This window comes from Myxocyprinus asiaticus, chromosome 2, assembly GCF_019703515.2.
Source record: "Myxocyprinus asiaticus isolate MX2 ecotype Aquarium Trade chromosome 2, UBuf_Myxa_2, whole genome shotgun sequence".
NCBI lineage: Eukaryota > Metazoa > Chordata > Actinopteri > Cypriniformes > Catostomidae > Myxocyprinus > Myxocyprinus asiaticus.
Genome location: NC_059345.1, coordinates 35,099,653 through 35,125,612, shown reverse-complemented (window position 1 = coordinate 35,125,612; position 25,960 = coordinate 35,099,653). Strand labels below are relative to the sequence as shown.

Below are 25,960 nucleotides of genomic sequence, written 5' to 3'. Positions count from 1 at the left end.
CACTGTTAGTACTACTGATTTGTGTGTCAGTAGATGAAAATTATTAATAATACTTACATTCTCTGTAATTCAAAGGAGCATACATCCAAATTCTGACAAGAATCGCATTTTCCATTCATTTAAAAGGAGCGTGTGTCCCTGTCATAGAAATATGCCTGGCATTCATCAAGGACGCAGTTAATGCAAGAAATCATACGTCCATATTTTTATTCTTTTAATTCATTGCAAACAGTCCATTTACACTACCAACTTCTTATGAATGTGCTGTCTTTGTTTAAATCATTGGTGCTTGAGGGAATGGACTATATAATAGGATGCAGATGCTGGAATAACCAGAAAAGAACCTCAGAATTAAACTGAACTTAGTCCAGACTTTTGCGTGTTGCACGCATGATTTCGCCAAACCCACTTGCGCCTGGACTTAGCGCATGCTTGTACGAAAATACCAAAACTTCATGGCCAAGCCCATTGACTTAGCGCTTATGAATTAAGGCGTGTAACGCTTGCGTGTAATGCTTGCACTCTTAAAATAGGGCCCTCAAATTCAGTGGTGATACTCACGAAAGAATGGCGGAAAGAGAGAAGAGTTCTGCTGTTAGGTAGGCCAGGTAAACCAACAAGAAGACAAACAGCGGCTCTATGATGCGCACCTTCTTCGTAAAACGAGTGCCAAAGGCTAGAATAATGGCAAAGATGAGACCAACCAAAGTTCCTCCAATACTGACAATGAGGAAGGAGGCTGTAATAATTGCATATAAGATTTATATAAGATCAGTTTTTTTTTTTCTGCGACAATAAAACAGTATACACACAGTTTCAGGGTATACAAGAAAGAACTGACAAACTTTGTTCTCACCAATTCCTTTAAAATAGTCTGCAGTATGAACATTCCCTGGTCCCACCTCCACAAAGGATATATATACTTTATATAAGACCTGTTGAGACAGAGAATGCAAAATTAGAAACAAATCCCTCCAACACTATTGTCCAATCCAAGTTCTCAACAAATTGGAAATCTAAAAGAATCTAAAAGGAATAGTTCCCCCCAAAAAATTAAAATTATTTCATAATTTACTCACCCTCATGTCATTCCAAACCCGTATGACTTTCTTTCTTATGTGGAACACAAAAGGAGATGTTTTAAGTTTTACCACAGTGTACCTTTAAGTACAGTGGCAGTGGATCATGCCTCACTTTAAAGCTTAAAAAAGGACCTACAAGTATCATGATAGTAGTCCATGTGGCTCATGTATCAAATTCCAAGTCTTCCGAAAACATACAATGGATTTTGGTGAGAAAAAAATGAAAATTAACACATTTTTCAGGAAAAATCTTGAGTGCTATAAGAAACTCGTCCACAGTGGCTCGCTTGTTAGCGCTAAAAACAACTTAAGTTCTCATGTAAACACGCATCCACTGTGAACAAGCTTCTCTCGTGCAATCATAAACACAAAACGGATGTCAAGATTTTAATTGAAAATGACTTAAATTTCTGGTTGTTCCCAGTGTTGGGTGTAATCCAATTACAAAGTAATTAGTTACTGTAATCTAATTACTTTTTTAGTTTTTAAAAAGTAGTGTAATGCATTACATTTTAAATTATTGTAATCAGATTACAGTTACTGACTTTCAATTAATTTAATTAATTTTATGTACATTATAGTGTTATGCTAATTTCTTATATATTATTTATGTAGAATACATGAATTACAGCCCCATATCAAGTCATTGTGAAGGAGAAATGTGAGGTGTTGAATGTATGACTTGTGTATAACAGTGATCAAGATAAAAATATAGACATTATTTTGAATTTGTAGAGCAGAAAACAACTTTAGAAAGTACATAACTTAAAAGTGAAGTAAATATTAATGTGATTACTTTTTAAATGATGTAATTTGTAAAGTAATCTGATTACAATTTTAGAGATATAATGAATAACTTGTAATGGATTACTATTTTTAAGTAACGCCCAACACTGGTTGTTCCTTATCAAAACTGTAAGGAAGACTTGGAATATGACACATGAGCCGCATGCACTACTTTCATGATCCTTTTTTAAGCTTTAAAGTGAGGCACTATCCACTGCCACTGTACTGAAAAGACAGGCTGTGATATTCATTAAAATGGAAAAACTGATTCAAAACTCAATGACATGAAGATGAGTAAATTACATAATTGTCATTAATATAGAAAGATAAAAAAATTACTACATCTTTGAATGGCATAAGTATAGTCAAATTGAGCTAAAAATGATAATGAAAGCTAATGGAACAAGGGGTTGGACAGATTGAAAGCTATTCCCGAGCACACTTAAAAATGTTCCCCATAACTGAAATAGAAGACTCTCGAGAAGATACCCTTAATATTACCACAGTAGGTGAGTTAATATGCAGCTCAGCAGCCAGAGACAAGATGTGCTGTTTTTAAGAAGAGCTCTCGTCCATCTCAGAGCTCCAGATTGCCTTAAATAATGCACCTGTCTAATGATGTACCCATTAGACTAGGCCATGGCCCCATTAAAACCACAATTATCTCTGCATAGACACTTAGCTCTTAGACTGAGCTCTGCATTTCACTCAAGCCTGTTCACTCTGAAAGATGATGTCCTTCTCCACATTAAACGGAGTCTGTGTGTAATCCTGTAGCTCCATTTGCTTTGATAATGGGGACAAAAAGGCTCTGTTCATCATGAGCCATCCCGCACGTCTCGTTGATAAGACTTTTGTTCAGTCTGTTGTTCAGTTAGTGTCTGTCAATAAAGACAAGTGGCCAAAAATGGATTAGCTTGATTGCAAAGTCAAAGAACGTTTCTCAGTAACAGCCTTTGGACATTAAAACTGCATTAAGTAATTGCCTGTTTGAAGCGGTTTGCATATGTATTTTAGACACTGAAGTAACAGCTCTGAAGTAGCAGTGGTGTGTCAACATTAGGGGCAGATTTGGCGCTGTTGTGCAAAATGAGTGGCATAATCATACATTTATTTTAAGAAATAATATATTTTCTGCATCTTAAACTTGTTTTATGTCCATTTTACAAGAGAAAAGTACATATTCTTTTGAAAAATTATATCATTATTAAGGACTTTTGCATTAAAGTTATTTATTCGTTCTCATTTGCTCTGTGTGGGGCTAGTCATCCTCATTGTTAATCAAGGGAGATCTGGCAGAAATGTGTGTGTTCTAGCATGTCCTATCAATATGTCATACCCACATTAACATGCTAAATCTTTCCGCGAGTTGTCATGACTGAACTGACATAATGATTGATGTATGCAGTCATGAAATCAGAGAACCTCTCCTCAAAATCTGAACACAATTGGTCAAAAGAGATGCATATTACTAGGTGTTAATGGCAACGGTGCCTGTTAATACGCATCTTGATGCATCTTAATTCCAGGTAGGGGATAAACAGGGAACATACACACACAGCGGGAGTGTGTGTGAGAGAGACAAGTAAAAACTGATGCACTAGGTAAAATGATTGTCTTGTTAATTGTTTATCTATCAAAATGACAGACAGCATTTGGAATTATCCGTCAATGTCTAAAAAATATCGGTAAATGATGGAGAATTTTCATTGGTTGTGTTAAGTGATTGTTTGTGCCCCACCAAAAATATTAAGCCTGAAAAAACCTGTATATTTGGTAGGTAATAACAGTCTCACTCTGAGTTGCTTGTCCTCAAGTGCTGACTGTTCTTTCAGTGATACCCATACTGCACACAAACATTATAATCTGGTGCCATTTATACACTGAAGCCTGGTGGGAACCTGTTCAAGAGTTAAAAATCCCTAGAATGTGACTGTGGTATCTTTACAACTAATCTTATGTGTAAAAAGGAGACTTACGATTAAAGTGTGTTTTGTAAGGGAACATAATAAATTAAGAGAAATTTAGCAGAGGGATTATTTACAGTAGATTATGTGTTGACATGCAACTATGTAAACACACTTTTTTGAACATTTTAATTAAGACGATTACATATTTTTTTGTTGTAACACATTAAAAGAATTAAGTTAAAAAATCTGTGTGAAAGAAGTGGAACAGGCCTGAGAGGACCCTCGGTCTCAGTCCAATCTAGTCATTCATGACTTCTGATTTGCCTGTCGTGTTGAAGCACAACAATCACACAATCAGCCAACAATGATGTGCAACTGACAACTTTTCCATTGCGCAGCTAAGAGGATTCAACACCTTTAAAGAATAAATGCCTGGCACTGCTGTTCCTCATATAAACTATGAACACAAGCATATGCTTGCAGACCCAGTGCAATGAGATTCTGGCATGGATGGATGACAACATCCATCCTTCCATGTTGCCAATGTGGTGATGCTGAAGTGCTGTAGGGCAGATTAAAGGTGAAGTAGGGGGGAAATTGAATGTGTTTAGGGATGAAAAGCTGGCCATTGGGCGTATTCCTTCACACATTGATCAAACTCATAATGTGCTCAAATTCAAGTGTGCCACATGTTTAAAGAAGTGACAGCTACAAATTTAAGGGACCAACTATTGTCTCTTCAGAAACAATGTTTTTCTCTACTGGTGGGTCACCAGAAAATGGGTTGCAGGTCTGATAGGGTCGCTGACAGCGCGAAAAACACAAAAAACAATGCTAAATGCAAAAAATAACATGCAACTAACCATATAATTGTGCATCTCTGGGAATAAATCAAAGCAGAATAAACATGTTTATTACCTCTTAAAAGGGAAAAGAAAATATATATTTTTGTTGATGACGTCAAAGGCTGTGTGTCCAATCAACATTAAGGTATTTTGGTGCACTAGGTAGAAGTTAGCCAATTAGGCAGATGGCAACACTGACAGGTTGCATGACATGCCCTTATCCTTGAAAATCATGACTCAAACTAAGCAAGGTAAACAAAAATATGTCACAGTCCCATCCATTCATCCATCCATCTTCAAACACTTATACGGGACCAGGTCGCAGTGACAGCAGACTAAGCAAAGCAGCCCATAAGTCCTTTTCCCTGGCCACATCCTCCAGGTCATCCTGGGGGATCCCAAGGTGTTCCCAGGCCAGTCGAGAGATATTATCCCTCCAGTGTGTTCTGGGTCTTCCCTGGGCAGTGGCTCTACTCAGAGCTCCTTCCGGATGTCAGAGCTTTGCACCCTAACCCTTAGGGTGAGTGCTGCCACCCTGCGAAGGAAGCTCATTTCGGCCATATACACGAAATTTATTCTTTTGTAGAACATAGACCGCCTGGTAAATTGAGAGCCTTGCCATCCGGCTCAGATCCCTCTTCACCACCACGGCCCAGTACAGTGAGCACATTACTGCAGCCGCTGCACTACTGATTTACCTGTCGATCTCATGCTCCAATTTTCCCTCACTTATAAACAAGACCTGGAGATACTTCAACTCCTCCACTTAGGGCAGCTGCTCGTCCCTTACCTGAAGAGGACAATCCACCCTTTTCCTGCAGAGAACCATGGCCTCAGATTTTGAGGTGCTGACTCTCATCCCAACTGCTTAACACTCGGCCGCAAACCACCCTAGTGCGCACTGGAGGTCACAGTGTGACAATGCCATCAGGACCACATCGTCTGCAAATAGCAGAGATGCAATTTTGAGGCCCTCAAACTAGACACACACCACACCTCGGCTGTGCCTTGAAATCCTGTCCATGAATATAACAAACAGGATAGGTGACAAGGGACAGCCTTGTCAGAGTCCAGTGTCCACTGGGAACATGCTTGACCCAATGCAGAGAATGCGGACATAGCTCTCGCAACGGTCATACAGGGACCGAATGGAACGCACTAGCGACCCTGGTACCCCATACTCCTGCAGCATCCACGAAACACATGTAAACTGGATGGGCAAACTCACATGCCACCTCTATGACCCACGCTAAGGTAAAGAGCTGGAATCCATACTGTTCCTCCTCAATCCGAGGTTCGACAATTGGATGGAGTCCCCTTTCCAGAACCCTGGCATAAGCTTTCCCAGGTAGGCTGAGAAGTGTGATTCCTCGATAGTTGGAACACACCCTCAGGTCCCCCTTTTTAAAAATGGGAACCACAACACCTGTCTGCCAATCCCCAGGTTCTGCCACCAACCTCCATGCAATGCTGAAAAGGCAGTCAGCCATGATAGCCCAACAACATCCAGGGCATTCAGCATCTCAGGGCGAATTTCATCCACCCCTGGCGCCTTGCCACTTCAGAGTTCTTTGACCATCTCAATGACCTCTGCCAGGGAAATGGGCATTGACCCCCCAAATACTCCATCCCTGCCTCCTCCACAGAGTGCGTGTTGGTCAGGTTTAGGAGTTCCTCAAAGTGTTCCTTCCACCGCTCAACTATATCGGCAGGCAAGGTCAGCAGTTCCCAGCCCAAGCCAACAACGGCCTGGACAAAACCCTGATTTACATGCCTGAGCCATCTTACGTTTTGCCAGAACCTCTTTGGCTCTGACCAAAAGTCCTTCTCCATGGCCTTCCTAAAGTCCTCCCACACCCGGGTTTTCGCTTCCACAACCGCCACAATCTAGATCCTAAAGCAAAACCAATTGAAAACCAGTTCTAGAACACCATACCAGTCCACATCCAAACAAACTTGATCTTTAGCTGATTTGACAGTGAGACAAATGTGACTCCACCAACAATATACAGCATAAATAACTAACACTTAATCAGTTTAGCTCTGACTAGTAGCTTTATCCACACAGTAATTATATAAAAATTACATGGAATGAAGGGAAATGATTTGGATAATTCAATAGCAATGCCTTAGCCAAAGCCATTTACTATCAATTTGCTATGCCAGAGCAAGTAAATCAATGTTGTACATGTCTTATAACACAGTAAATCAATGTTTTACATGTCTTATAACAAAATAATGTCGGCGTAACAACAGAGTCTTCTGGTAAAAGGTTACCATAACAACAGAGATGCGTGGAATGAGAAAGAGATGATTGAACAGAGAGAACAAGAAGGATGGAAAGATTTTCTTCATCTCCCTTGAGCTCTCTTTGAGCTATTTAATTCACTACCTCTTAGATGTCCACAAGAAAATAATTATAGTAAGTAGGTAAACATGTCAAAACATTCTAATACCAATTAGGTCAGGACAGAGATTGACTATCTATGGACACGGGTCGATTAATATATAGTAGGTTTACAATTTTGTTACTTCCTTGCATTAATTTCATAACAAATGTTACTTATGATGTATTTTTGAGTACAGAACTGTGCTTGCCTGTGTTCTACTAGGGCCTCTGTATCTGTCAGTTCATTCAAATAAATACACAATACACCTTACTTTCACTCTCTTTCTTTTTCACATTTCCTAACTCACAGCAATGAGCATTTTGCTCTGCTGTTAGCGTGTTAGTCATGTAGTCCATGCTTGGTTGATACATCGTAAAAACTTACTAACTTACTTATACAGGGTTCAAGATCAAAGCAAATAAGAGGGCAACACTTTACAGTAAGGTTCCATCCGTTAATATTAGTTAATTTATTAGGTATCGTGAACAAACAATGAACAATTATTTTTTTACAGCATTTAATAATCTAAGATTTTTAATCGAATTATTTACACAGTATGCCGATTAATTAATCAAATTAATCGCATGAATAAATATTTGCTGAGAAAGCCCCTCAAATAACAATAATTCAATATATAATGATTAAATAATTATAATTAGTTATATTTAAATAATTATTAAAAAAATATATATGATAAAAAATAATACAGATAATTAAAATGCATTACATTATTTTGGCACACAAGTGAAGCATTAGACAATACAAAAAAGTGGCTTTAGAATACAATATATTGTTTATTTCCATATTATTGAACATAAGCCTATCATTGATCTACAGTTCACAGCAATCCATTTTGCAATTTAATTCATCAATCAGTCCGAGATTTATTATAAGGGCTTGTCTAAGGACACGTCTACACCTGCGTCAGATGGATGCAGGGGCGGACTGGGAAGAGAAATCAGCCCAAAAGTTGTTGAGCGGGGGGATACTTTTGGAGTGTCTTGGTTGCGTCGCATCATAAACATAGCATTTTTAGGTCGCTGTGTAAAGTTAAACAAAGTTTGATACTTAGAAAAACACGTCTTGAGATCCCTGTATTCTGATTTGAGCTACATCAAGCTGTGATTGTACGCAAGAACGTGTTCTCATCTTGTGTTGTCTGCTCTCGGTAAGTGTGGTTTGTAGCCGTGGCCCGTGCATTTTAAGTCTAGGCCTTCAGTGTGATTCATGCCATTAAGAAAACACAGTTTCACAATGAATAAGACACCGTATGCCCATCATACATTACGTGGCAGTCAACTAATAATACCAACTGAAATTTTAAAAACACGTCCACGCACGAAAGCCAGAACCAAGGAGGTCTAATACCAAGAAAAAGCTCTTTAATTATATTTGCGATACAAATTTTGCTTGCAATAAATTTTGTTTCGTCAGGGTACATGGTTACTTTTCAAAACTTAATCCGACACTGAATGCTCAAGCAGCCTGACTTACACTTAGAAAACTCCTGATGTTGCTTTAACAATGCAAAAAGCACTTACCAATTTGCTTGAAGTGAAAATCAGTCCTCCTTTCCTGTTTAATTAACCAATCACACGATCATGCAGAACATCTTAGGTTTTTAAATCCATAAGGATCTCTTTCTCAATGGTGATGACAGCAGTGATGACAGCCAACTCGTCAGCAAGATCTCGTGCTCTTCGCTTTCAAATTACGTACTTCACTTAAAGCGTGATTGCGTCACTCAAGAACAACTAGAAGGCCTCGACTGGAACATATCCTAATGATCACACCCACCAAGAACAAATAAATCAATCTGATTGACAATCTGACTTTAGATGCCTATTCACTGCAGTGTTGAGGGATTCTGTGGAAATTCTGAAGGCCTGATGGGGTGGAGCTCAGACTCATGTGCTGCTTTGGCTAAGGGGCATGGCTTCGGGCATGCGATTTGTGAAACAGTTGTCACACTTTGCTTGTAACTCTGATTGGATAAATGTTTTTGTTTTTTGCTGTTCGTTTGTAGATTAATTAGGAGTGGAAAGTGATTGAAAATACATAGGTAAAAAGGTCAATGAGAGTGAAAGGATGAAAAAATATTTATTTATTAAGCATGTTACGCCAGCAGAGAAGGCTTTGCTGGCCCCGAGAAATCGCAACTGGTGGTTTGTTCTCTGTTTGTATATTATAAGATGTGCGTTGCCTATACAGCGAGTTTACTGCTCCCTGGAGAAACAGGTGGTACTCCATGATGAATTGCTCAGACGTAATTAATATTCCTTATTACGGTCCGGGGACATGATTAATTGCATACATTTTTTTAAACACATTATTTTTGATATAATTAATCGCACTAAATTAACACCTTAAATCAACAGCCCTAATAAAAATACAATTGTTCATTGTTAGTTCATGTTAGTTCATAGTGCATTAACTAACGCTAACTAATACATTTTGTTTTTAAATGTATTACTATATCTTGCAACTAACATTAACCAAGATTAGTAAATGCTGTAAAAGTATTGTTTATTGTTAGTTCATGTTAACTAATGTTGTTAACTAATGTTAACAAATGGAACCTTATTGTAAAGTGTTACCAATAAGAGACACACAGAGGATATGATCAAAAACATCACGACTCACCACAGTGACAGCATCATTGAGCAGTGACTCGCCAAAGACAATGATAAAGAGCATCTCATTCACATGGACTTCTTCAAAGACAGCGATCACTGCTACAGGATCCACAGCTGAGATCAAAGCTCCAAACAACAAAAACTCCATTAAACCGGCCTCTACTTTTTCATCTGCAAACACACAGCATAAAAAAAAAAAAACAAATGGCAGTCAATGATTACAACTAATTTATTCAGAATTATTAATGCACCATTGCGCAGCTCTGGTGGTGTGGTGTAGGTTGGTAGCCAAAAGTTATAGGTTTAAAGCCAAAATGTGACAATTCATGAGCTATCAACATTATGCCTTCGAGCAAGGCACTATACCAAAGGATGCTTCAGAGGAACTGTCACTGTAATAAATGCACTGCAAGTCACTTTGGATGAAAGTGACAGCTAAATGACTACTTACTAGCTTTCTTGGTTCTACAACAATCTTACACCAGATCCAAGCCACATGGTATTATTAGATCAAAAATTTAATAGGGCAGTAATGACTCCCATAGACCTTATTCTCAGCAGCACCATCTTTGATTTTTGATGGTAATGACAACGAGGATTTGAGGGAGAGATGTACAATCTCTTCAATACAGTGGTTGAACAGTGGTTTAAAGTGTTTTTGGATTATTCCGCTGACGAAACGTTGAAAAAATATCTTTCCAAGAAATTTCAGTAGACAGAAAATCCAAACATGATTTGTGGAAAATATAAAAAAGATAGCATTATACAGTACATGTAATTGAAGAGACGGTACGTCTGTCTTTCACAACCACGTTTTCATTCCCATAAAAAATAAAAGATGGCGCTACCTTGAATGAGGTGTATATAGGACAAAAAATTCTTATAACCTGAACACACAGTTCTGCTGTTTTGGAAATATGGATTAAAAATTGCAAAACAGTTGTAAAACTGGCAATATTCTCACACTTATGACCAGAAATCAGTTTAATTCTATGTTATATTAATGTGCCAAGTCTATATCTACAATAGTACCTACAGGTTAATTAACTCTATTACTTGAAGAATAGTTTATTGTGAAGAAATGCTTTGCACCATCAGTTTAAGCAAAGAATTGTTTATGATGTGTAATATTTGATTTCAATATTTGGAACTGACACTCCATAATAACTCACCTATGACCCCTGCCAACTTGACTCCATAGAGACAGAATCCAGTGCAGAAGGCATTCCACAATGTGCCTACCACAGCATACATCAAAATAGCACCCAAGTTGTCAAAGAAGAGCCGTGCTGGCATGAAATACCCAGCATCCCCCACTATAGTCGGCAGGAGAAAGAGGAAAAAGAGCCCTGGGTCCAGTTGATAAGGCTGCTTTTTGCTGGCGATTAGGACCACTGCACCCAGAACAAGACCCAACAGAATCAGCATACAGCTCTCTGGGACCGCTGTGGTAAAACGCTGAGAGAAGTGGAATACTAAGGATTGCAGAGCAGGGAAAAGAGAGAACAAAGACAATTTTAGAAGGTTATTATGGCATGACTTGGAATGACAGATATTACAAGAGTAGTAAATGTGCTTTTATTGAAATGTCAATATAGTTTAACAAAGGGTCCTCTAAGACAGCAGAAATCAACTGAATTTCCATTTTGGACTTGGCACATAATGTACATACACTGAATTCCTGCAGGTATCAATGTAACTTTACATCAAGCTCTGTATAATAATGCAAACAGTCTCAGTCACACACAACTTCCATCTTTGATTTCAACCCTTTGATGCATGGATTATTAAATAAAAAACGCAAAAATCGCTAATGATTCTTTTTTTATTTCTAAACATAACAATAACTATTTCCAAATTTTTCTTTTTCAAAAATCAATCTTACCAAAATGCTAAATTTCACAGTATGCCACATTTCAGTTTGAAATGTTGTTGACCAATATTAATATTCCTATAATATAACTTTCCTCAAGAAACTTAAGATCTTCTCAAAGCAATGCGACAACGAAAATAAAACTTAAAGTTTAAAAAAAGATCCAACGAAAAGAAACACTTCTTGAAGAAAATAAATATCAAATAAATATCACTTCTTGCAAAATAAATAAATGACCGAATTAGTTCGGAGTTCATCTTTTGGCTTTCATAATATTTTTTTGCATGCTTCATTTTGAGGTGATAAAACAGATAGCTTGTTATACGAGTGATTATTGTCATGCGAAACAGTTTGCAGATAAAATATTTATTCTCTGTGTCTGCTTTTGTGATCCCACACCACAGATACCTCACACATTTTAATAAATTCCTGGGTCAAAAATAATTGAGTTGCGCGAGTGATCCCGCTCTGAGCTCTCCTGTCTCTGGAGCACAAATATCGGAAAGCCTCCTGGACTCGAACGCACTTCGGAGCTCCAGAGAACACAGTCATGTGAAACATTCGCCTGTCAGATGAGAAGAATATTTAGTGCCTTTGAAGCGCCAAACGTGAGACGAAGCTCATTAAATTTGCTTCAATGCTGGAAAAACCCTGTCCATGTTTCTTCAATTCTCTCAGTTTCTGATAGATAAGCCCATGCTGTCAAATTTATGTCAAAGGGTCAAAGGTTGGTCGCCCATGGTTGTTAGGTGTAACATCACTCGCTGAATGGTTCAAATGGCTTTTAAAGATCTTTCTACTGTGGTGGACGTTATGCATCAAGTGTTAAAAACTGTATCATAAAAATAGGTCTAACTGTTAGAACTAAGATACACATGCCAAAGACCCCATTTTATAAATATTGTAAAACCCAGTATGCTTAAAAGAATCAACTAAAATAAACACCATGCATACTGTAGGTTGCAAAAACATCAGGGCCCACCAGCTTAATTTAAAGACTAGCTCATAAATTGTGGGAGTTGTAATTCCATACCATGGTTTCACATGAAATGTTACACAGCACCACTCTGACAATGACACAAACGCTCACAATGACATGGAAAGTGTGCCAGTGTGCTGACACAAAAACCTTAATATCAAACAGCAGCATGAGGAAAGGAACTCAATATGCAACAAATGGCCAAGAACTGAACAAGCTGACTGCATGCCAAATTCACACAAAAAAAGGCAAAGTCTTGCTGTGGTTCCGTGGAGCAGCTGTAAAATGTGATCATGATTGCATATTTCCATTTGGAAATGTAGTATGACCTGTTTCCATTGACAAGTCAGACATATCAAATGACCATGTGATTCATTATCAGAAAGGGGAACAATCACACCGTAATACCTAATGCTCAGGTAAAGGATCCTGGCTCTACCTTATCATCATGAATCAGGAGTTCTCTGGATCGGGACACTGAAGCATGAGGCCTATGCTTCACGAAAATCATTTGAACATGATGGCAAACACATGAAATTAGTGTTTGCATGACTGTCCTTCAAATAAAAAGGTGATTTGATAGATTTTAAAAAGTTTAAATGGAGCAATTTTCTAGAGAAAATTATGATTGAGGTATGCATCCGACTTGCATTTAAACAAACGCCTGCCGTAATCTGATGTGTAAAAGCACATTAAAACACATAATTAAAGGATAATCCAAGACTCTAATGACATGAATTATTCATGTTTCCATAGTCAGAGTAATTTTGCGGAGGAGGTAAAACAGAGTGCACTCCTCTGCCAAGAAACATAACAAACAATGCTTGCCGTGAGTCATTCACACAAGGACAACACTGACTTAGACTCATAAAAGCATACTTATACATCTACACAAACACATTTGCACAAATAAACAAACATAATAACAAAAATAAACTATTCAGATTCATATGCCTCCATATGCACACACATAAAAACACACACAGACAAATATGTTTTGATGAGAAACCTACAGATACATTCCATTCATGCACACTAACACCTGTGTCCCACTTCAACCACTTGGTATTACAATCGTGACCTTCAAAGACCTTCAAATGTGTGAATTTAAAATAAATGCATATCTACTCTTGTCCACAGTTTCCTACTCTTATCAGAGGATCTCATTCTTTTAAATTGCAACTTGCAATATACTTCTGAATATAAGTCCATAGATAATTGCAATTATAATGAGAGAATAATAAACCCTATTGAACCGACACCCTTAATTTTCAGAGATAGAGACAGAACTTTAGCACAGCTAATTAGGAATATAAAGTGGATTGCCATAACATCTGATTAACTTTAATAACATTGAAGAGTGTGTGCGTGGGCCAGTTTGGGTGGTTTACGAGGACTTTTTTTTTTAGGTTACAAACTGGTAATTACAAGGGTATTTTGCTATAAATGTGGTTTATGAGGACATTTCTAGTGTCCCCATAATTCAGATAACTTAAAAATCATACTAAATTATGTTTTTTTGAAAATGTAAAAATGCAGAAAGTTTTTTGTGAGGGTTAGGTTTAGGGGATAGAATCTATAGTTCATACAGTATAAAAATCATTATGTCTATGGAGAGTCCTCATAATGATAGCTGCACCAACGTGTGTGTGTGTGTGTGTAAGAGGGGTGCTGCTTTAAATTACCCATATGACTCAGAAACTGAACAATGTGAGAATGTATTTTTGCATGAGTGTGTTCTCTAAATCTGCTGTCATCTGTCCAAGGGGGAAAGAGTGTTTCTGAATGCAATACTCTGATAAATGAAAGTGACAAGACAGGTCATTATCATCAGTGCATAAGCATCTGGATTCCTGTTTCCTGTCTAAGGCTGAACTGGTGGGACAAAAGCTGAGAAAATTCCTATCAGAAATTACTTTATCCTCCGCATAATGTTCTTTTTTTTTATTTTTTTTATTTTATCCCTTTTTCTCCCCAATTTTGGAATGCCCAATTCCCACTACTTAGTAGGTCCTCGTGGTGGCGCGGTTACTCACCTCAATCCGGGTGGCAGAGGGCAAGTCTCAGTTGCCTCCGCTTCTGAGACCGTCAGTCTGCGCATCTTAGGGGCTCACTGTGCATGACACCGCGGAGACTCACAGCATGTCGAGGGTCATGCTACACTCCACGATCCACACACAACTTACCACACGCCCTATTGATAGCGAGAACCACTAATTGCGACCACAAGGAGGTTACCCCATGTGACTCTACCCTCCCTAGCAACCGGGCCAATTTGGTTGCTTAGGAGACCTGGCTGGAGTCACTCAGCACACCCTGGATTCAAGCTACCCAGGCCCCTTAATGTTCTTTTCTTTAATAAAAGCAAAAATCTGTGTTAAAGTGAGGCACTTACAATGGAAGTGAATGGGGCTAACCCATAAATATTAAAATACTCACTGTTTCAAAAGTATAGCCACAAGAAAGACCTAAACAATATGTGTCTTAACGTGATTTTAGTGTGATAAAATCGCTTACTAACCTTTTCTGTGTAAAGTTAAAGCCAATTTTACAACTTCGTTGCCATGATGATGTAAGCAGTAAACACTGTAATCCCAGTAAACAACGATTTAAATACATGAAATTTAACAAAAGAATTAATGTGCTTTAATAAAATTATGAGCTTCACATTTCTGCCTTTAAACCCTCTAAAAATTGGCCCCATTCACTTCCATTGTAAGTGCTTCACTGTAACCTCAATTTTTGCTTTTTTTAAAGAAAAGGAGGGATGAGTCAAAATAAATTTTTGTGGTAATCAACAATATGCCACAAATGCTGTCAACTGTGCTTAACTTGTATTGAACCCGGAATATTCCTTTAATAAAGCGGAGGTGCCACAATGACAAACAACCACAATTCATCTAACAACACCATGCTCATCTCAGTCAAACTGTTACAATGTTATATCAGTGCTATAACCATGAAATAGTTTAAGGATAGTTTAAGGCAGCTATGACGATTACCTGGAATACAACGCTTTTTTGTGTGTTTTTGTCACTGATGTGGATGACATGTTGCATTTCTCTCTCAACAACTGTTCAGGCTGTGTGCACTCAGCACTGCAAATCAGCTGAACATCCTGCAGGTGCTTCAGAAAGTGCAACTTTCTCCAAATGCAAGGCAAATACTCAAGAGTGAATTTTTATGGTGTTATCGTGCCAAATGAATCCCAGAGAAACAGATGATTGAGCACTAGATGATCTGCATGTCTTATTAAAACTGGAGGGATGCCTGAGAGACACCCACACGTGCAAATACATGCGCAGTGCATTTTGTGAATGTTTTCATGAGTAAACTACACCACAAAACACACATTTCTCAACATATTTTGTTCACAAATGCTACATTTAACAGGCAGACCAATCTTAAGCATTCTGTGAGCTGAATCTGCCATTCCACAACCTCATCATGACCTTTTCATGTGGCATGAACAGCCCATCTGACTCTTGTTCCCTGGATCTGTTGGTTTAATGTGCCCATGATAGCACTGATAATTCTGAACTCTCACCTTGCTACTGATTACAGCACAAATAAACACTGTATATGGAGGACGAAACCTGCAAAAATAACAAATACATAAATGCACAAACACATAAATAAATAAATCATATTCATGCATGATAAATATATAAATAATAAAATGTGTGAGGAGCTATATGAATAATTAAATAAATACATAAATAAACAAACCTATCTCTGCAAAAATAACACAAAATAAAACATAAATAAATGGTTGGGGAAATGCAAAATTGAAAATTTATTTTTAATTGTACATTTCTATATTTCTTTAATCCTTCATTTATTTCTGTATGCAGTTCCGTATTTATTTTCCTTCATGCAACATGCTAAAGAGAGGATGTCAACAGCTGTTCAGGTATCAGTCAAACTTCCAGGTAGATACTCAAGTGCAACGGTTTGGCGGGAGTTTGCAGTTTCACCATGACGGAGAGAAGGTCGATAGCAGAGTTGTTTGGCGAGGCAGAGAATAGTTGTCAAATCGTCAAAGCGAGATCCATTGCTAAACTTTTATTAATTCATTGATTGTGAAAATTAGTAATGTCATTATAATGTCATAGTCAAGTGAAGCACTTTTACAGTGATCAGCCAATAGTGTCATAAATTACACCAAGTGATGTTTGATTGACATCCTCTCATTAGCATGTTGCACTAAGGAAAATAAATATGGAATGATATATAGAAATAATCAACTTCCAATTTTGCATTTCTTTTACATTTTTGCATTAAAGGTGCACTCAGTAACTTTTGTCTTTGTGTCATCTTGGACTTACATTGACACTTTAAAATCTTTTAAAATCAATAGTTTTCAGTTTCAGATGACATTGTAGAAATTTAGTATTCACAGTCAGCCATGATTATAATGAGATTAAGTGAGTAGCATTTGGCTGATCATGTGAGTCTAACATGGCAGCCCCCATGTGCCGACCGTCTCCGTGTAGAATAAAACAGCTTTTATAAGATTACTGATAGGACTGGATTCTTCATTTTAATGTGAGTGCTCATGATTTTCTACATATATTGCAAAATTACAATTCATGTCTTTAGGAGTTACACTTTTTAATAAGGAAAAAATTACTGAGTGCACCTTTAATGGGTGCGTTTATTTATTTATTTGCATGTCTCCTGGCACATGTATATATATATATATATATATATATATATATATTAATGCAAAAATAATATAATATAAAACGGTTGGGGAAATGTATTTATTTAATTATTTGTTTATCTCCTCCTCTGTATATGCACAAACATATGGATTTATTTATTTAGGTAGTATATTTATTTATTATTTTGGCAGGTTTTGTCCTCCATAAGTGGGAGACTGATGCTGAAAAGATGATGAGTCATATCCAATCAGAGGACGCGGTTACTGTCACTCTCCAAACCATACACGACTCTCATTGAATCCGTTCGCTTATCTCCTGGGCTGCTAAAAGCCCTTTTTATGATCAGTGAAGCACATGTCCCTGTGTTAATGTATGAGCGTTATTGCTTTGGCAACTTCCAGCGTCCGTCATTTACTGACTGGAATTGAAACGCAGGTGGCTTGCGCGTTTTACGCACTGTTGTACTGCTGGTCCACTGTAATAAAAACACACATATTCACGTCTGCAACACACTCAACTTTCAGTACTTTGCTTGTAATTTCAATCCAACAGCCAGTGTAGGATATGTAGCTTTAATTTAAACGGTAACATATCACGAGAAGGCTTGAACGTCATTACTTATTACTGAACTTACGTATTTTCGCCACACTGCCAACCAAAAGCCAGATGGCTATAATGTAAGGTGTCTGCACGTAGCTCCATTCCCACTGCACTATCTTGTAACCCCCTCCATGGAGGTGAGAGGACTCTCCGTCCTCTGTGCTCGTGCTGGCCGGCTCCTCCGCAGACCGGGCGAGCACAATCCCGGGACGCCCGTACCTGTCTGGAGTATAACGGGAGCCGGTGGGGGATGTAACCGCAGGTGCGGCGCTGACGACCAGCTCTGGTGGGAGAGATGCTCTTGTCACGTAAAGGTCAGTCGCTGCATCACTAGCCACCGTTATCAACAGGAGCAAACTCACGCAGAGCATCTTCTCGGTGTGTTCAACGGTCTGTCATCTTCATTTCTTTTATACAGTCCTATTGCGCCAGCAAGCTCTTCGCGGGACGCCCTGTGACCGGTTTACAACATCAACACACTCCACTAGCCGGTAACTCGCGAAGGTGCAGCTGCGTATGTGAACACGTGATTCAACCGTGCACGCGGGGACCGAGGGCTCTTAATAAAGCGTCATCACTCACCATCCTCATCAAAATAGCGTGTCTCAAGCACCGGTGAGCACTACTCGCGTTGAAAGCATCTTTATAAGCCCATTTTCATGTTCTTAGAAAAGAAAAGTCCATAAAGGGCAAATAAGTTGATTGTAAACACTAGTACTTTCCATGAGAGGATAACCAATCAAAACGCCCATTTAGTCATTTAAAGGAATATTCCGTGTTCAATACAAGTTAAACTCAATCGACAGCATTTGTGGCATAATGATGATTACCACAAAAATGTATTTCGACTTGTTCCTCTTTTTCTTAAAAAAAAAAAAAAAAAAAAAAAAAAAAGCACATATCTGGGTTAAAGTGAGACACTTACAATGGAAGTGAATGGAGGCCAATCAGTAAACATTAAAATACTCACTGTTTCAAAAGTATAGACGCAAGACATAAACAATATGTGTGTTAACATGATTTAAATGTGATAAAATCGCTTACTAACCTTTTGTGTGTAGTTATATCCAATTACAACTTTGTTGCCATGACGGCGCAATGTCAACAAACCCTAAAATGACTATTTAAACAACTTTACAGCTCAAATAATACATGAGTTTTAACTGAAAAATTAATGTAAGTGCTTTTATACAATTATGAGCTTCACATTTCCGCCTTTAAACCCCAGCCCCATTCACTTTCATTGTAAGTGCCTCACTGTAACTTCAATTAATGGGGGGGGGGGGGGGGGTACTATTTTTTTCCCCCTGGTAATCAACATTATGCTACAAATGCTGTCAATTGAGCTTAACTTGTATTAAACACAGAATATTCCTTTAAGCAGTCCAAAAATATTTGTAGCTATAAATATATCACTCAAACTGATACATATATCGATTAAAGTATAAAATTACTGTCAATGCAAACTAATTTCAATTAAACTGACACACGCTCCCCCAGGTGGACATCTGTCCTTAATTGTAAGATGGACCAGAAGCAAAAAATTAATAAAAATAGCAAAGTGTAAGAAAACATTGAATTTAATTTTGAACAAAGATCTGTCCTTGGATCACTTGTACAATGAATGTTGTTTACATGATTAAATGTCCTTGTGGATTAGCCTGTATTGGAAAAACACAACGTGCTCTAAAAACAAGGGAACATGTGTGACATGTATACATACATACAAATGATCAAAAGAATCATGTGGCAGTTCATTGTAATTTGAAAAAACACAATCTTTCAACTCTTAGATACATTGGTATTGAACATGTCAAATCACACAGAAGAGGGGGTGATGTTAATAACATTTTATTAAAAAGAGAGACCTATTATATTTATACACTTAGCACTTTGTATCCTAAGGGTCTTGACTTGATTTTGAGATCCATCCGTTCTTGTGACTTATTGACTTTTTGGGATAATATTTACCTTTGTATTGGTGATTGTATTTGTTTGACTTAGACCTTTGTCTGATATTTGTTGTTTTAAACGTTTTTACTTAAATTGTGACATTTACAATCATGTGATTCACTGATGTTTGTGAATTGTTTGTAATTGTGGGAGACTGGTGTATGTTTTGCTGACGTTTGAATTGATTGTTCTCATTGAGTGATCATGAGATAATTGACCCTGATTATTAACAGGTGAACATAATGATGTGTTTAGTTGTAACAAAAGTACTTAAATTGATGTGTGCCTGACGAAAATCATTCTGATCGAAATGTTGCTGTGATTTTTAAATGAATAAAAGGGAATAATTAAACAGTGTGCCAATCCACTTCAGTTTTATTTCAATGCTTTTTGACCTGATCCAGCACCTGTTGCAGAAGTGCTGGATGTGTGTGCATAACCCCCTCCCTCTCTTGGATTCAAGGCCCACATGTCAACTTGAAACAGAATTTTTAATCAAAGTCATTTCAATCAACTCATATAACATTTATCATAAAGTACTAGCAGACAGAATCCTTTGACATTAAAAGTTATTGTTGTTCAGATGCCAAGAGTTGTGATGAATGTGGATATGAACGCACATCACTGGAACACACTAAAAGTGATAAATTCAGAGTGAAGAACACATGCACTCATGCAAACAGATTATAAGGTTATACATAAAACACTGGAGTGACTTGGAGTGATATGGAACTCTATTCCTACCGCAGAACTCCCTGTGCAAAAAGCAACACCAAAAAAATCCTTAAATGTAAAAAAAAAACAAAAAAACAACAACAAAACAAACAAACATGATCAATGCTCAATAGAAAAGTTCTTCCTTTACCACAACTTATGCACAACACGGTCACAGTGCTAGAACTAAAATAAAAGGTTTTGTGAAACTTGAACTATCCAAAATCTGAATTGACTGCATTTGTGGCATAATGTTGATTACAACAAAAAAAGCAAAAATCAAAGATACAGTGAAGCACTCACAATGGAAATGAATGGGGCCAATTTTTGGAGGGTTTAAATGCAGAAAAGTGAAACTTATAATTTTATAAAAGCACTTACATTAATTCTTCTGTTAAAACTCATGTATTATTTGAGCTGTAAAGTTGTTTAAATCACCATTTTTACATTAATTTTAGAGTATGCGGTGTTACATCGTTATACCAAGGTTTGTAAAATTGGCTATAACTTCACAGAAAAGGTTAATAAGCGATGTTATCACACTAAAATCATGTTAACACACATATTATGTCTTGTGTCTATACTTTTGGAATAGTGAGTATTTGAATGTTTATGGATTGGCCCCATTCACGTCCATTGTAAGTGCCTCACTGGAACCCAGATTTTTGCTTTTCTTAAAGAAAAGGAGGGGCAAGTAGAAATAATTTTTGTAGTAATCAACATTATGGCACAAATGCTGGCAACTGAACTTAACTTGTATTGTACCCCGGAATATACCTTTAAGTGACTTAAAATAAAAACCTGCTTGAAAGCATTATCTCCCTGCCACAATAAGAAATATCAGGTCAAAATCGTGATACAGCAGAATACAGCACTGTCCAGTATTGTATGTAGCATCCACAAGCATATCATGAGAATGCTGTGATAAAAGAAAAACAAACATGCATCCTAGTTTATGTCCTCTCTAATCAAGATCTCCTTGGGAGTCATGATACAAGCTTGAATGCTTCCCAGGAGCACACAGGCCAGCTTTTCAGACACACATTAAACCTTGTCCAAGACTGAGTGTTCAATAGTCAATCACTACTGGCAGTGCAGTTTAATCTGGGGTTAGGCTTTTATTAATGTGCCAACAACCAGTGTGTTAGAGTTACCCTATTGCACTGATCTAGGACCAGTTTCTGGCTTCCAAGATCCTAACCTTGAGTTGAGCCATTGTAGCAGAAATGGCAAAGTGGTCTCCAAAAAGTATAAAAAGTTCCATCTCTAAAAATGCTTGTTTTAACTTAAAAAGTGCCCTCTATTGGCTCACTCCCTTCAAACCCCTAAAACATATTTGACTGATATATTATGCACCAATCAATCTCTATACAAAATAATATACTTGCATCTGGTCAAAATAATTAACATCTTACATCATTGTATCATATATGCATTTCTGCTACATCAGTAAACTTAGGCTGGCATTTAATACTATGCAATTTAAAGTTTGCACCAATCAAAACATGATATGTTTAATGGATACCATGCACACAGTTCATGTTTCTCTATAGTTATGCAGAATTAATGCAGCTATTTGTATTTCTGATAAAACCAAAAGACAAACAACTGGACAATTCATCCATTGGATTGTTCAGATTGGTAGATAAAATTTTAGTTGCAAACATTTCAGAAACCGTCTTCAGCGAAGATCCCTTTGTCATCACAGTTCTTCCTGTCATTACCACAGGCCTCTTTAAAGGAATGTTCCGGGTTCAATACAAGTTAAGCACAGTCGACAGCATTTGTGGCATAATGTTGATTACCACAAAAATTAATTTAGACTCATCCCTCCTTTTCTTTAAAAAAAAAAAAAACAGTGAGGCACTTACAATGAAGGTGAATGGGGCCAATTTTTGGAGGGTTTATACACAGAAAAGTGAAACATATAATTTTATAAAAGCACTTTCATGAATTCTTCTGTTAAAACTCATGTATTATTTGGCTGTAAAGTTGTTTAAATTGACATTTTTACAGTTGTTTTAGGGTTTGTTGACATTACATTGTCATGGTAACGAAGTTGTAAAATTGGCTATCGCACTAAAATCATGTTTACACATTTATGTCTTGAGGCCATACTTTTGAAAAAGTGAGTATTTTAAATGTTAAAAAATTGGCCCCCACTCACTTTCATTGTAAGTGCCTCAATGTAACCTCGATTTTTTTTTTTTTTATTTATTTTTTTTTTTAAAGAAAAGGAGGGACGAGTCAAAAATTATTTTTGTGGTAATCAACATTATGCCACAAATGCTTTTGATTGCGCTTAACTTGTATTGAACACGGAACATTCCTTTAAGGCCTCAATCCCGCCTTGCAAGTGTTTTCAGACTTTCCCGTTAGGACTGCCAAGGCCAAGGGCTTGCACCACATCCACACTCAGTCCACTCTTCAAAGTCCTCCGCACTGCAACATACACAGCATACTATTAAGACCAAATGTTTACAAAACAAGCAACTCAATGTTAGTACTAACGTATATTTTGGTATGCCCTTTCCACACAGAAAAACAATGCATACAATGTTAAAACTTTACCTCCCATTCACACCAATACATAGAGAATCATGTTTAAAATCCACTACAATGATATTGTAAATTAAGGAATTTAAAAGTTTAAGCACTTCATATATAAACCTCACAGTCTCAGATGCACAGAATATTTATTCAGGCTAGGAGGTTTGTGTGCTTTCAGTTTCCTTTTTTAAAAGTACAATTGCAAGAATGTGCCCTACGAGGCTCTTTTTTGGTGTTCGATTAATGAGATGTCTGGTGGGTTAAACTAGCACAAACAGCAGAAGTGTGCCAATATTTGGATCTGACAGGGAGATTTAGGCACTTTTGAAAAGAAAGGAATGGTTGAAGCATGATTACGTTGTGTTTTGGACACAGACATTGTTGTGTGCAAACAGTGAACTAAATCCTTAATCCTATCCCCCAGGTTTACGGCTACAACAATTGTCAAAAATACTTATAAAGTTCAGTGGTCAAAAGAAATAATAAAAAAATCTCTTATTTGGGTTGACTGTCAAAATGAACTTACATGACTTTCTGTTAAGCCGTGAGCGTTTCCGCGTTTTTGGGCTAGATGCCCTCTCTGTAGGATTCTGGGTGACGGACTTAACCAGACGATCCATGATCTCATCTGTGGCATCATCCTGTGAGCTGGCACTGTCTTCTTTGGCTGCAGACGTCGGTGTACTAGCCCTGCCGAAACCTGCTTCAAAATTTCAAGAGCAATATTCTTGATTCTTATAGAAATAAGTCCAAGATCAGTTAAATGACTGAGGCCGGCTTCATTTTTTAGCAGGCTGATGTTTTTTTTTTTTCCATGTTGTAATGATTGATCTGACAGTTAGCCAGCAAAAACCTACCACTTCAATAGAGTAATATTCTCTCCACACTGAAAAAGGATGCAATTATATATTTTACTCCAAAAATCTATTAGTTCAGCAAACCCACTCCATGCAGCTTGCGCGGTAGCTCTACCTTCATCATTGGCTTCCTGTGTTGATTGGCTTTCTACTGGTGAAGTAGGAGCACTGTCAGAGTCATAAGACCCTTCTGTGAGATCAAATGACCCAACCTTAATGCTCTCATTAATATTAATATTTATTTAATAAGAAAGTACACATCCATGCAATTGCTCTACCTTCATCATTCCCCTGAAGGGTAGGTGATGTTGGAGGAGTGTCAGCGCCACAGGTAAAAATCTCTACAAAGATTAAAATCCCTAATAAGAACACTGTAAAGCAACGTTGATAGCATTTAAAGGAATAGCTTACCCCAAAATGAAAATTGTGTCTCACCTTCATGACATTCCAAACCCGTATGAATTATGCGCAACACAAAAGGAGAGTTTTAATGCATATTACAGTCCGTCTTTCCAATACAATGGCTGTGCCTCACTTTAAAGCTTTAAAAAAGTACAAAAAAGGTATGATAAAAGTTTCTCATGCCACTTGTGCATCATATTCCAAATGTTCAAGAAATTTAAGTCAGTTTTCAGTGAAAATCTTGAAGTATGCTGCGCATTCATGAGTGCTTAAAAGGAATCTGTTCATAAGCAAGGCACAAGCTTCCTTCATAGTGCTCATGAACGTGCAACAGACGTCGAGATTTTAACTGAAATATGACTTAAATTTAAGGTTTTCACTGTATGAAAAAACTGACTGCTTAAAACATCTCCTTTTGTGTTCCGCATAAGACAGGTCATATGGTTTGGAAAGACACGAGGGTGAGACAGAATTATCTTTTTATGGTGAATTACTCCTTTATGAGGCATAATGATTTTAAATGGAGTTTAAACTAAAAACTGGGTTGTTAGGACATTGATTAACATCTGTGTTGGGTAACCCCACTATACTTGTGTTGCACTTCTGCATCTGGAGCTACCTTCTATTGTTCTGTTCAAACAAATCTGAACCCACTAATAAAGGTGTTTTGGTTCACCTAAAAGCAGGTTTGTAAGAGCAGGCTTGAAACTAAAGTCCACTTGGAGGTAAGAACACCAGGAAGAGCATCTGAGAATCCCTGGTCAAAAATGAAACCTGTAATAGTTTCTTACTTCGAACAGCACGGCTTCTACGCAGCTTGGAAGGGTCCTCAGTGGCGATGAGTAAGTTTTTCATATTTTCATGCTCCTCTTGGGCTGGCTCTGGTTCTACTGTTGAGGAAACTGGGGATGGGCTGTCTAGTGGTACTGCTCCAGAAAACTTTTCTGTCTGTGACAATTGATTCAAAAAGAGTACGAGTAGTTATTAATAACACTTAGTCTTATTCTATTCAACTGACAGTTAAAGATGATGCAGTTACCCTACCCTCTAAAAGGTAATTATGCAAGTTCGAGGAACAGTTCACCAAAAAGTAAAAACGTTCTTTATTTACAGTACTCACACTTATGCTGTATCAATCTCGTATGACTTACTTTCTTCTGCAGAACACAAACAAAAATATCTTGGAGATATGATGTGAATATATCCATATAATGCAAGTCAATGGGTTTCCAAAACTTCCAAGCTCCAAAAAGGACATTAAGGCAGCATAAGGTTATCCATACAGCTCGAGTGGTATAATCCATGTCTTCTGAACCGTATACTGTGCGAGGAAGTGTAATCGAGCTTTAAAGAGCACCTATTATGGTTTTTCAAATATTACCTTTCATGTAGTGTGTTATATAGCTGTTTGTGAATGTAAAAAAGTCTGCAAAGTTTCAAAAATCAAAGTGCACGACAAATGGAGTTATTGAATCCCAAAAGAAAGAACCGATTCTGAACACCTGAAAACAAGTCGTTAGTAATTCCAAACTTACTTCCTGTACTAACCTATGTAATTTGGTAACAAAAAAAACAGCTTTGACCCGCCCTCAAACACTTCACTAAGCGGTAGACCAATCACAACAGACTGGGACATCTGACCAATCAGAGCAGAGTAGGCTCTCTGAAAGGAGGAGTTTAGAATAAATCCTTTAGAACGGATCATTGAAGGAGTCG

General features: G+C 37.5%; 2 protein-coding genes across 8 annotated transcripts in view; both read right to left on the bottom strand.

Moving 5' to 3' along the window:
• Window positions 1-18,705, bottom strand: part of LOC127416142 (sodium/hydrogen exchanger 5-like) — a 42,562-nt gene extending 23,857 nt beyond the window's left edge. The window contains exons 1-5 of the mRNA XM_051655309.1: window positions 17,803-18,705; window positions 10,822-11,124; window positions 9,657-9,820; window positions 857-935; window positions 562-739 (exon numbers count right to left, since the gene is read on the bottom strand). Of these exons, the coding sequence (XP_051511269.1) occupies window positions 562-739; window positions 857-935; window positions 9,657-9,820; window positions 10,822-11,124; window positions 17,803-18,139 (1,061 nt within the window). The 5' untranslated portion in view covers window positions 18,140-18,705. The remainder of the gene's footprint in view (window positions 1-561; window positions 740-856; window positions 936-9,656; window positions 9,821-10,821; window positions 11,125-17,802) is intronic.
• A 625-nt stretch (window positions 18,706-19,330) lies between these two features.
• The window catches only part of LOC127416095 (FH1/FH2 domain-containing protein 1-like), a 72,720-nt gene continuing 66,090 nt past the window's right edge, over window positions 19,331-25,960 (bottom strand). For 6 of the 7 annotated variants that reach the window (XM_051655237.1, XM_051655253.1, XM_051655260.1 and 3 more), the window contains 3 exons: window positions 25,036-25,192; window positions 23,512-23,688; window positions 19,331-22,877 (listed from right to left, as the gene is read on the bottom strand). In XM_051655237.1, the coding sequence (XP_051511197.1) occupies window positions 22,798-22,877; window positions 23,512-23,688; window positions 25,036-25,192 (414 nt within the window). In that variant the 3' untranslated portion in view covers window positions 19,331-22,797. The remainder of the gene's footprint in view (window positions 22,878-23,511; window positions 23,689-25,035; window positions 25,193-25,960) is intronic. The other variant, XM_051655246.1, reaches the window with a different exon arrangement.